This window comes from Helobdella robusta, assembly GCF_000326865.2.
Source record: "Helobdella robusta unplaced genomic scaffold HELROscaffold_21, whole genome shotgun sequence".
Lineage (NCBI taxonomy): Eukaryota > Metazoa > Annelida > Clitellata > Rhynchobdellida > Glossiphoniidae > Helobdella > Helobdella robusta.
In genome coordinates this window covers 2,408,716-2,421,783 of record NW_008704124.1, presented here as the reverse complement: position 1 = coordinate 2,421,783, position 13,068 = coordinate 2,408,716, and the positions used below count along the sequence as shown (strand labels likewise).

Here is a 13,068-nt window from a genome sequence, read left to right as displayed (position 1 = left end):
TTTTATTTTTTAGTGTGGTATGTTTTGTCAGGCTCTGTCTTGCAAAAATAAAATTTTTTATTGAAAATTAAATAAATGAGAGGTAAGTAGTATAATGTAAATCAAGCAAACAAATGTTAATAACAACAAACAAAACCACAAAACAGATTAATAAAATTACTGGTTCCGGACGATTTATTATTAATATTAGTGATCAGGCAACTTAGCAATGAAATAAAACAACTTTATTATTTATTGTGTGAATTAACTTTTAAACTTATAATTAGGTGGGATGCAACTATTCTAACTATTACAAAAAAGCAACAATGTGATTTTCGAAATTTTAAAATAAATTTCATTTATATAGCTTATATACATACAATTAACCATGCTGTGGAACCATTAAAAATTACGTAAGTAAAACTATGAGATCAAGTTGACTCCAGGCTAAATTTACCTAAAATTAAATATACGAATGGTCCATAATCAGGTTATGTTCTGTCGTCATTCGTGAATGCATTTATGAACAAAAGCTCAACTTTGACGCAGCCTGTTCATCACAATGAATCAAAACCTAATGCTCATCGTTCCAGCTTTAAGGCAACATCGATATAACTCATTTTTGTAATCATTGTTACTAATTGCACTCAAATATGTTTTTGTTTGATCACCAGTTATATGATTTGACATCGGTTTGACATCTTTTTTCACAAAACATTTACAAAATCTGTAAGAAAATAGGAAAAATTCATTTTTGATAAACCTGATACAAAAGGTGGCTTGGGGTCAGAGGAGTCCAAAGCCAAACTTCAGCTGAAAATGACTTTGAAACAATTTTTTCAATTTGCAAATAAAGTCAATCTGTGCACCAGTACTCACTTGAAAACATATAAATAGGCAAAGCCACAGGTTGGCCTATCTTTGTAAAACTTCTTTAAGTTCAGGCCTGGGACCCATGGTACCTCAGCAGTGTCAAGACAAACGTTACATCAAAAATTATATTTATGTTTTAAAATAGTATCAAATATGTAAATTTTGTTGTATTCTTCCCATTTTTTGGAATGGTTATAAGAATCAAAATACTTAAACGTTGACCTGGAAATAAAAATGCTTGCGTCATGATGATTTTTATATTATATTTTAGCGTGACGCCGATGTTGATCTTGCTTCCAGTAGTTTCTACTGATAAGAATATAATAGAAAAATACCAGTCTGATATGCAATGTCTGATATCAACTTTAACTTTAACATCGGGCACATTGTAATTTGACGCGGCGATTTAAACAAATCATCCTTATCTTTTAAGCACTGTTAATAATAGAGATATCACAATGCACGTCGAGCAGATTAATTAATTAAAAACATCATTAATAATTGTATTTAAATAATAATAACATATTAATTGTAATTATGGTGGCCTGTCACAAGTGATTACTTTTCGGCTTCCATGTGATTTCTTTTCATGCATTTATTTTTTTAAAATTTGATTTGATATGATTTGGCGAAATAGAAATATGAAATATTAAAGCAGGGTTTGAATAAGCCTTTACCGGTTCCCAGACGAAATTCCAAATTCGGCCATCATTTAACAAGAAATTACTTATTGCTGGGAAAAAGTCAAGATCAACTATCAACAACAGTTTAAATGGAGGTTTTTTCAAATAAATAGTTACTTTTGTTTTTTACTTTTTCAAATTATACTTTTTTCCGAGTTTTTCAAACAGAAGCGTCTTTACATAGAAATCGATATTTTACTAATTGACTTGAACGTTCACCTGGAAACATTAAGGTCAATACTATAATCACTACCTATATAACTACTCGCAGCAAAACAGCTGCCAGGAGGGTGGCTCAGTCCACAAAGTTTTTCAAACTTTGTAGGTACCATGTACACTACATAGCAATTATTTAAATAAATAAAACGAAAATTTTACGTTATGCAAAAATTCAGCACAAAATTTTGATTCAGTCTCTAAAAATAACTAGTTCACCGAAAATTTTCACGTTTGATTTAAAACAGCAAACACAACTCGCAATTCGACGGCTTTATTGATATAATTATTAGTTTGTAACTATTTTTTTATTAATACGCTGAAATTCTATTGTTAATTACATCGGAGAGCTGAGACTTTCGAAAAAATCCAAAAAAGTATGTGATATAGTGATTTTTCAAATAACTTTTCTTTTTAAAGAGTATTTTTAAGTCATTTTCTGATTTTAATGAAGGCGGTAGAATGTCATCAAAAATAATCTGGGTTTAGTAAATTCGCTTTTTGCCATTTTTTTGCCTAACTTTACCATATCAAGGATATCCAGATATAAGTGATTTGAAAGTTATGAATTTTTACTTCTTCAATGTTCTTAAAAAATATACCTTTCTATTATCTTCAGATACGTTTTACTTCTTATATCGAACTTATAAAACATAAAATTTTCCATCTTTTTGAATGTTATTATCATGATTACTGAGTTTTTCGTTGCATATCAATTGTTTTCTATTTTGTGTTTACATCTTAATGTATTTTTTATTACTCTGGAAATGTTTGCATCAAGTTATGTTTTCTACTTTCTCAAGTTATTACATTTTTTAATTTTTGGAATTATTTCAAAAACTGTCAATTTAATTGGATGGTTCATGAACACCACCATTATTTTGTGTGATTTGGTTTCTTTCCTTGAGTGGCGTGATGGCTCAATGGTTAAAGACGCCTGGTCTTGCTGCTGCAGTGACTGGGTTCGAATACAAAGAGACCCCGCCTACACACACATGCAATGAGTGTGGTGCGTGGTTTTCACGCGTATTCATATACGTTGTATGTGAAACCTCTGAAGCAGGAGCGAAGGAGAGAGTAATCTTTAACCTTTAGTTATTTTCTTCTGGGAAAGCTACAAGAAACAACTTGTTGTTGCGCAAATGGGGCGCGAAAACGTTTGCAAACCGTTCAATTAAAATGTCAATATTCAAATAAAAAATATAATAATAATTCAAATGCGGTCCATAAAGATCGGTATTATTTGTTTTTTGGTTACCCGGTCCTATATTAATGCCATTATGAAGCACTTTTCTCATTTTAATAACAATAAAATCCGTACACACTTCATATAAATAAAATTTTTTGATTGATTCGTTTATTTACAAAAGGCACATAAGTTTTGAACACCAACTATACCAACAGTAGGTGCTTGCTTACCTACTGTACATCTAGATATATAGGAAGATTATAAAGATAGCTGGCAACGAAAAAAATTACATCCGAACAGAAATTATTTGATTTTCAATTCGTGTTGAAATTAACAATTAACTAAAACCAATTTTTGAAATTGGCATGATGCAGGTAGATTACGTTACAAAAAACTAAAAATACACAAAAAGTTACCCAAAAATAAAGCACAGGTTTATGTATAAAAAATGAAAATTTTATGAAAGAATGCAACTTTATTCGTTAAGTTAATTGGCATGATGCAAATAGTATCCATAACCCGGTCAGATATAATTCCAACCATAAATAAACCCACAAAAATTTGTGTGTGTGGAATGTCTCTGAAACAAAACTGTATAATTATATAAAACGAAGGACAAAAAATTCGAAAACATAACTCCACCAAATAGTAATTAATAATATCACAACAAAATGTCAATGTTCATAAGTGTCGAATATTGTAAATTAAAATATTATCCCAAAATTGAAATACAATGTATTTCAACGATAAGTATTTTAAATGTTTAATAAATCTATTACATATATATATATATATATATATATATATATATATAATTGTGTTTATGATAGTCTAAACCCAATATATATATATATATATATATATATATATATATATATATATATATATATATATTGGTAACAGACTGTTGTTAACGCAACATTTCAAAAATTCAACACTACTTTCAACATTGTTCAACTTTTTTTTATATTTAATTAGACATTTTATTGTTTTTAAAAAATTTTTATAAAATAATTTTGCAAATAGCCATTTCGAGTTATAGATAACTCATCTTCAGTGCATTATATATAAGGTATGTAAGATATTTGATAAGAAGGAACAAGTAATTATTAATTTATATAAATTATTTAATTAAAACAAAAAACCAATAAAATAAATTTAATAACTATAAACAATATAAAACGCGATTTTTAAAATTTTAACGGCAAGATTGTTTATATTATGGTTGTTAAGGTAAATATCAACGCTCAGCCGAGAAGCGCGATATGTTTAATAATAATTATAACGTTTTTAAATATTGTAAAAATAATATTAATAATATGTAGTTAATTAAATAAAATAGTGTTGAATTATATATATATATATATATATATATATATATATATATATATATATATATAGTATTGTATGAATTCTACAGAATTGTTGACATTAATCAATTTAAAGTTTGTCTTTTCAATTTTCCTATAAATATAATAAAATAAATTTAACAAAATCAAAAATGCTTTCAAATAAAAGTTGTGAAAGGCAGGTAAGTTTTCAGTTGAAGCTTCTGGATATTAATTTGGACATGTTTAAAACAGCTCTTAATCTATTTGTCGTTTGTATGTTTGAATTCATCATGCAATCTTTTAATTGCGTTTCTAAGGCGAATTTCTCTGTCTATCGGTGCCGAACTGTTACTTTTATCATTTTTCGAAATAGTTTTATCACTAGTTTCAGCGTCAGAATCTGTTTCAGATTCACTATCACTTCTGCTGTCTTTTTCTACCTTGAAAAAAATGCACGGTAGTTCAATTAAACATTATATACAATATAAATAAAAATTAATTTTTATTATATGCAGTATAAAATTTAAAAAAAACAATAAACAAGATTTATTTAAGCAATTTTACAAACTAAAAAACAATCAGTTAGTTGTATTTTGACAACAAATATTTTATCATTATTATAATTAACATTATAATTAATTTATTTTATTTGAATGTGTGGTCGCCGTAGAAGGGATCCGCGTTTTTGTCGTGCAGCCAAAATCGAAACCAAAATTAAACAATTAAATTAATCATTATTAGAAAAATTATTCAAAATTAAATATTGTTTTATGACAAACAAATAAAACAAACTAACTTTCCCTTTCATTACATATTTCGACAGCATTTTCAGAATTGTGTAGAACCAAATAAAATGCAAGGCGAGAAGAGAAAAGAGCAAGAGATTGAAAGCATAACAAGCTCCGAATTCCCCCAAAATCGAACGACTTTCAAAAAAAGTAGTGTTTAAAATCCTGGATAAAAATAGTAAAAAAGGATTCAGCATACCAAAATTTAAAAACTTAGGTAATAATAAAAACTGTGGTAAACAAATTAATAATTGAAAATTGTTTATACTACATCAATGAATGATTCGTCATCGAATTTAATATACTTAATTGACAATTTTATAACTTATAAAACATTTTGGTTTTTGAGTCTTTAAATGAACTGAATTATGACATATTTAAACTTTAATCATGTTCGACCTGTCCAGCTTTAAATAACAAAATCATATTACAAAACAATGTAAGACTCAAAAAAATGATACATGTCTAATATTAATAATTCAACTCATAATTGAGTGAGGAAAGTTAAACCATTATTGAAGACAGCAGAAAATGAAGTGCGGAAAATAAACTAGCGGAAGACGAATTAAAGTGCAAAAAAATGGTTAAATTCTTTTAAACTCAATGAAGTAGTCGGATCCGTTCAATCAGTAAATTGGTTGGATCCGTTTAAATTTATTGATGTTGTTTGGATCTGCTCAAATCCGGTGATATGATTGGATCCGTACAAATTCGGGTGATTAAATTAAATTGAGGTTTCCAGCGCAAGAGGCAAGAGAAAATAGATGTTCCGGTGATTTTAAAATTTGTGTTCGAATGAAAGACGTTCTATTGTCTAGAAATTTTGCATGTATTGCTGTGCTAGTTTTAGCTTTCAATAAAAAGAAGAAAATTAAGTTACATACTAACCATAATGGAAATATGACGAGTCTCGTAACAAACCATAGTAACGCAAACACGATGAATAATGCATCGCACAGTTTCGTACATCTGATATAATTAGCTAATTTTGCACCCTGAAATGTTGGCGGTCTTAAAACATCAAACATCAAAATAAGTTTACATTTTTAATTTAATGAATAGCAATCACAATACACCAAGGATAACAGATGATTAAAATTTTTTGTAATGAAATTGAGACATGGCTTGGACACAATTTTTTTAGTCTTTGTTATTGCAGCTCTGACATACGCAGTTGTGACTGACATACGCAGTTGTGATGGCAACATACAAACACAAGGGCAAAATTAAATACGGTTGTGGAAATGAAATACCTCCAGCCACCAGTCGACAATATCATGTAAGCATAAAGTGAGGGAACCAACTCTGACCATGTTGTTGCACCAGGACATAAACATTAATGTCATCGTCACAAAGTGGTGCAACATCATCTGGCGAAAGTCCTAGCAATGAATGAATGAATAATGGCTATTTAATATTGGGTAGATGTTTCGTTGGAAAATTATAAAATATTTTTGTTTTAGACAACTTAAATTCTAAAACAAGACATAATTTTTAATATAAAAATGTAATTCGAGAGAATACAGTAAGAGCAAGCAATAAGCATGTAACTGTCTATCAAATGGTTCCTTTCCATCCCTTTCAAACACCAAACTTTTAGGTGTTTTTTTGGTTTTTCTTCTTTCGATCTCGACATCTCAAATATAATACAATCCTGTTACACAACAATTTGCTATCTTTCAGTCAAGTTGAGTTACCATCAATTTTAGCTCGCAGCTTACTTATATCTCGCTTTGATTATAGTAACTTTATCTTATCTGGTGTCTCACGGTATCCCATTTTTTATTCATCGGGTACAAAACAAACTTGAAACTTGCTAAACCTGCTCTTGAAGTACCTTACTTCACATCTAGTACCTCCTTCCTCACTAGCAAAGCTACACTGTTTGCCTATTCGATTCATCAACGCATTATTTTCAAACTCATGGTTATGGGTGGCGGATCTAGAAAACGTTAACAGGGGATCTAAATTTAAAATATGTTGAAACATGTTGCCAAAATTACGCTGGCGACTTTGTTTTTTGCTTATTATGCCAAATTTTGATCCATTTTGTACTTAAAAAAGGTCTTTTTTGTCAAAAAACTGACTTTTAATTATTTTAATCAAAACACTACTCACAAACCCCCAGAAATCAGCCACTTTACCTACAGGTGTTACACAAACAACTACAATATCTTTAAAAACCTCTTGCATCTACGACGATATTCCGGACGCTGTATAAATGACATTATATTATTATTATTATTAAGGTTAGGCAAGGAAAACCTTGAATTTTAAAAAGGCTTTGAAGTTGAGTTAATTGGCTTTGGAATATTAAACAGGTTGAACAAATTTAAACGACACTGTGACAATGTCTAAACACAAATTTTGCTTTTGATTGTATATATTTAAAACGATAATGACAAAAAAAACTATCACTTTTGCCAAATAATAGATATAACTTAAAAATTCAAACACAATAAACACAATAAGTAATCACATTTTTTAAACTTAAAATTTTATATAATTTGTAAATGTTTAAATTACAAAATGTTAATCTCTTTTTGACCAATTTTTCTAACATATCCATGGCTTGACGTTCCGTGAGTTTATCACAATTCTTTTTACTAGTAAATATTGATTGACTGATGATGATGAAGCCAAACTCCGCACATGCTGGGCGGTGGCGAGTCTGCGTCAATTTCGAAAACTACATCGCAACGTCCCTAGACTTTCTAACCTTATTTATTGGTAGGACGCCTATTTAACCATGAAAATCAGATCTGTTTTAAAGCTCCTTGACAACCACATTTCTTTATTTTTAGTTTATCTTACGACTGCCTTGGACAGGATTAAAATAATAAATAAAATAACAAAATCGAAGATTTTTATTAAAGTAATCGGATATGTTAATTTCAAATCAAACCTTTCGTCTAACGTCGGTACATAGGGAAAATATAAGTGAAACGTAAAATCCGAATTCAACCATATAATAAGTCCAAACTTCTGTATCAAGATGCTGGCCAAAATTTGAATTTTAAGATAATATGAATAAAAATAAAATTGTAATAATTAATAAAAATATGTATACTTTATTGCTGAGTCAATGTTACAACTAATAAACTCCTACCTTAGAAACTTTTATAAATATGTAATTAATTCAATTATATTCTCAAAATATGTACTTGTTTGGGAAAGCCATACCAACATTCTTTTGTGTCCTTAAACCACGGTTTCTGAGAAAAAAATATATAAACTCAAAATTTCAATTGTAGAAAAAGTTGAAGTTTATTGATGTACCAGTTAAATATTTATTTTTAAATAAAATCTTGAAAACAAAATTGTTTAATATTCAAAACCCATGTTGTTAACCAAACCACAAGTTTAAATTTAATGAAACTTAACTAAAAAACATTGAAACAGTTTGCCGAAAAAACTCTAAAAACATTAGGGCTATATAAAATAAAAAATGCAGACTAGACCGACAATAAATTTTTGTTATTATTAAGGCTAGTAAACGATTTGTTTTCAAACCATTCTCAAGAACCACTCCTCTATCTTTGTTCGACACGGGCATACAGAAAATTAATTTTAATATTTCAAATTTCTAAAGAGGAAGACGCTCTTGCATCATTTTGACACATTCTCAGTTTTTTTCTTGCCTTAAAACGCTTCCACACAAGCTCTCTAACCTACATATTAAGATCTCCGTTTACTTGATAAATTAAATAAATGTTTTGTTTAAAGTAGAACTCTTATCAGCATCTTTGCAAAAAAATCACTTCTGTCTAAATTATTTGGTTAATTCAAATTTTGTGCAAAAATAATTTTACTTAATTACTATTTTATCAATATTAGTCTCTTATTAAACCGGACACTCAAAAATTTCCCCAAATATGTATTTAGCAAGTCTATTAAAAATCTACTGTTAATTTTTCTGTACTCCACCATTTGGGTTACTGCTTTCGACATGTAATTTTTTAAAAATAACCAATTTGTTTAATGAATTCTAGTCGTTTTATTTTCGATTAATGATATTTATCGACCTATTCGTGTTTTTCATTCAATAAATTTTATAAGTACTCTTCTTAATAATGCTGGTGTTATTCACACAGTCATAATTTTATCCAATCTCTACTAACTATTCAGAGATAAATAAAACTTTCTGCAATCCTGTAAACGCCATTTATTTAAGCTTACAATTGTTTGTTTAGCTTGGCCATTCACAATTTTGATTTTTGTTTTTGATAAGCTTTTTAATCGTACTTTGATTTTATTCATTTTTAGTATCGCATTCATATCCTATAGTTCAGTATTTTCTAAAAAAAAAAAAACTAAATATCGCTAACATATTTTCCCTGTGTCTGTTAAATTTATTGGTTCATACCATAGATATAGAAAACTAATAGATAAGTCGCTATTTTAATATCGTGATTATTATGTCTGTTTGTACTCTGGAGTCCGTATTACAACTGTCGTTGCATTCTCAATTATTTCCAGCTTTTCAATTTCTTAAAGTATTAAATTATTCTATATATTTTTAAATCATTATTGCAACAGTAATCATGCTAACTTTAATTTATATTCAGTCGCGATGCCTAATTAATAATAACTAATGTTCGATTTAGATTTTTAGCAACGTATCCGTAACTAGATAATTAACAGCGTTATTCTTCGCAGTCATTTAGCTTAAACATTATTATATTTCCAAGAAATTTTTTTCTAAAATAATAGCTCCTGCCTAAAAAAATGTTAATATTTGACGGTTTTTTTTGGAAAACTATTGTTTGCGTAGAGACATGAAGTTCACTTTTTTGAATTTTTAATTTTTCGTAGTTAAAGATAAAGATTTCTAGCAGTAGACACACACACACACACGCACGCACGCACACACATATATACTTATCTATATATACTTTATTTTTAATTTGTAATGAACTTTTATGCTATTTGTAGTTCGTTAAGTGTCTTTTTGACGATGTTAATTTATTAATTTGTTGAATATTGCTGCGGAATACTTTCGGTTTTCAGATATGGTTGCTGCCAAAAAAAATTTGCTTCGTGAAGCTGAAACCGTTAAAACTTGTTTGCGGAGCTTCTCGTCTAACGCTGATAAAAAAAAGAGGGATTTAAAGAGTTAGCCTTGAAGTTCATTGATGACAATGGTTTTTGCAGTAAATTAACCGCATTTGTGACCAACGATTTTGACAGACTGGAAAAATGTGAGTGATTGCGAATGAATGCGCCTGTTTCTGAGGATTTGGAAACAGTGGTGGATTTCAAACCAATTATGGATTTGTTGAACAAAAATAGCAGCATACTAAACGAAATAAAAGTGAACGTTAAGAAACTTGTTGACAAATCAGTTCAAGGTGATTTGTCAGGTGTTATACAAAATCCTGCAGGCCGACAGCTAAAATTAATATTAATGAAGTTAAAGTTTTACCGGCCGTGAAAAGAAACGCCGTGTTTATGTTGAAGTGCTTGAACAGAAAACTGAACTTAACAAATATTGAAAACAATGATAAATACAGTTCCGGTGACAATTTTACTTTAGTTAAAAATAAAAAATACTCGAAACATGTTTTATCGTCAGCAATTAAAACATTCGTAAAACCTAAAATCACTGTGGGTTCGAGATCATTAAATGACTCTAAGATGTCGGTTAGTAAATTCTTTGTTCGAAAAAGAATTTTTCATATCAGCAATGTGACTAAATGTGTAGCGGCTGATGTACTTGATCATCTTAAATTAATTCAAGTTGAAGCTATTCCATGTTTTCCTTCCTGCAAGAGAAAAGATGATGATGTCATACCTGATGATTTGCAGCCGTCTACATCCTTTCGACTATGCGTTAATGCTATGTATTCCAGTCTCGTCACTGATGAAAAATCGTGGCCTCAGCCTGTGAGAATTAGGGACTGGTCATTCAACAGCAGCAACAATCGACGCAGAGTAGAGCTAGCAATCGTTTTAAATAAATAACTACATTTAAATAATATTTGAATCTTAAAATATTAATTTATTTTGCTTGGTTTCTATGTACTTTTTATGAGCTTTCATTTTGCGATAGCGCCGGTGAAAAACCTTCAGTTTTATAACGGGTGCTATATAAATGTTAAGAAAATATTAATAATAATATATAAATGTATGAACGTGACTTATCTAGTAGTTTTATATATCGATATGTTCATACCACACCTAAAAAGTTAATGTGTCGAAGATAGCTCATAGGGTATCTCAAATATTCCTAATTTTAAAGAATTAGTTTTTCGTTTTGGTGATTTTCTTTTGCTCGGTTTTTGCCTGTTTATTATTAAGCCCCAAAGTAACAGTTTGCATAATGCAAAATACTTTTAGTATCCATAAATATATTTAACGTCCTTTTTTTTTTAAGACCTTAATCTTTCGTGTTGTACCAAAATTAAAAGTGATAATTATTAATTACTATTATTTGTAAAAAAATTTGCAATAAAAATAAATGTTGAATGAAGATGAAAGAACACTTACATTGTGCAAAATGTAAAGTCCATACCAAAATATCGCAAAATAATAGAAAAATCTCCAGCTGTTTGATTTAATAATTTACAATATTTATAAAAGCAATCGTTAAACAAATTTTCAACAAATTAAGTTCTACCTCATAATAAATGTTTTATTAATGTAAAAATGAAAGCTATTAATATAAATATGATTAATACTTGTAGCAATATATAGTTCAAGGTGTTAATCAATCTAATTATATTTAAATTTGAAGTGCTTTTAAAAAATTTCAACGTATTAAAATTATCACGATTTTATTTATCCAATTTCAAAACAAATTATACTATTGAGCACTTCATCGAACAAACGTTCAAAATAAATTGGCGATTGAAAAAGTTTAAGTCTATGCAAAAAAGCTTCGATCTATAACCATCAATTTTATAATGATCGGAGATAATATAAATAACAATCATGATGGTAATGTGGTAGAAGAACCTGGTTAACCTGAAAATTATCACGATTTTATTTATCCAATTTCAAAACAAATTATACTATTGAGCACTTCATCGAACAAACGTTCAAAATAAATTGGCGATTGAAAAAGTTTAAGTCTATGCAAAAAAGCTTCGATCTATAACCATCAATTTTATAATGATCGGAGATAATATAAATAACAATCATGATGGTAATGTGGTAGAAGAACCTGGTTTCTGTAAATTTTTGCATATCGGTTGGTTTATTGAAATATTTAACTTGACGTGTCATGGGATTTTGTAAAATTTGACCATCTTCAGTAAGAAGCTGTATTCAATTTTTCATAAAAACGTAATTCAGTAGCATCATAACTTAATGCATATGTTAAAATAATGTTAATTTGTAACAAAAAATAAATATTTATAAATGTTTAAAAATAAAAAATGTTTCAAATTTTATCCAAAGAAGATAGAAAATCAAAATAAACTCTGTAACTCTATAATAGACCGGTTATAATAAAATAACTATTTGGTTCACGGTTAGTTCAAACAATCTTTGTGAAAAATCAAAAAAGGAAGAAGACAGAAAAAAACTATTAGATTCGAGTGAACATGCAAATATGATTTGAAAATCCGACGGAAAAAGATTTGGAACAAATTTTTTATTTCGGATGAGAAATAGATTGAAACATTGGTGACAGGAACCGTGAAATTCATTACTATTGTGTGAAAGCAAACAACTGGAGCCTATAAATTATATTTTGTGCGATGAAAACGGTACAAGGTCAAAATTGACATCAAAATACAAAGTTGGCGTGAAAGAGCATCAATGAAGCCCTAAAAGATGAAATATTGGTAACTGAAGATAAAAAAAACTTAATAAATTTATAAATAAGACTAAGTTATGAATACACTGTTTTTTGTCATTTCACTGTTCATTCAATAATTACTACAAAAATAACGCACATTTTTGTCGTTTTGCAGATTTATGCGGTACGTTTTCAGCAGCAGAATTTAGCCAATTCATCGTCGGCACACAAATCTACATTAAATTTTTTAAAATTACATGTATAG

General features: G+C 28.7%; 1 protein-coding gene across 1 annotated transcript; it reads right to left on the bottom strand.

Annotated features, from left to right (window-relative positions):
• Positions 1-4,663: 4,663 nt before the first annotated feature.
• HELRODRAFT_131704 (hypothetical protein) lies at positions 4,664-11,605 on the bottom strand (the record flags this gene model as incomplete). Its single annotated transcript, XM_009018432.1, has 7 exons — positions 4,664-4,707; positions 5,064-5,224; positions 5,948-6,054; positions 6,313-6,441; positions 7,965-8,057; positions 8,224-8,274; positions 11,549-11,605. Coding segments are annotated over 7 exons (642 nt in total), but the record flags the coding sequence as incomplete, so codon positions are not given.
• Between the last annotated feature and the right edge of the window lie 1,463 nt (positions 11,606-13,068).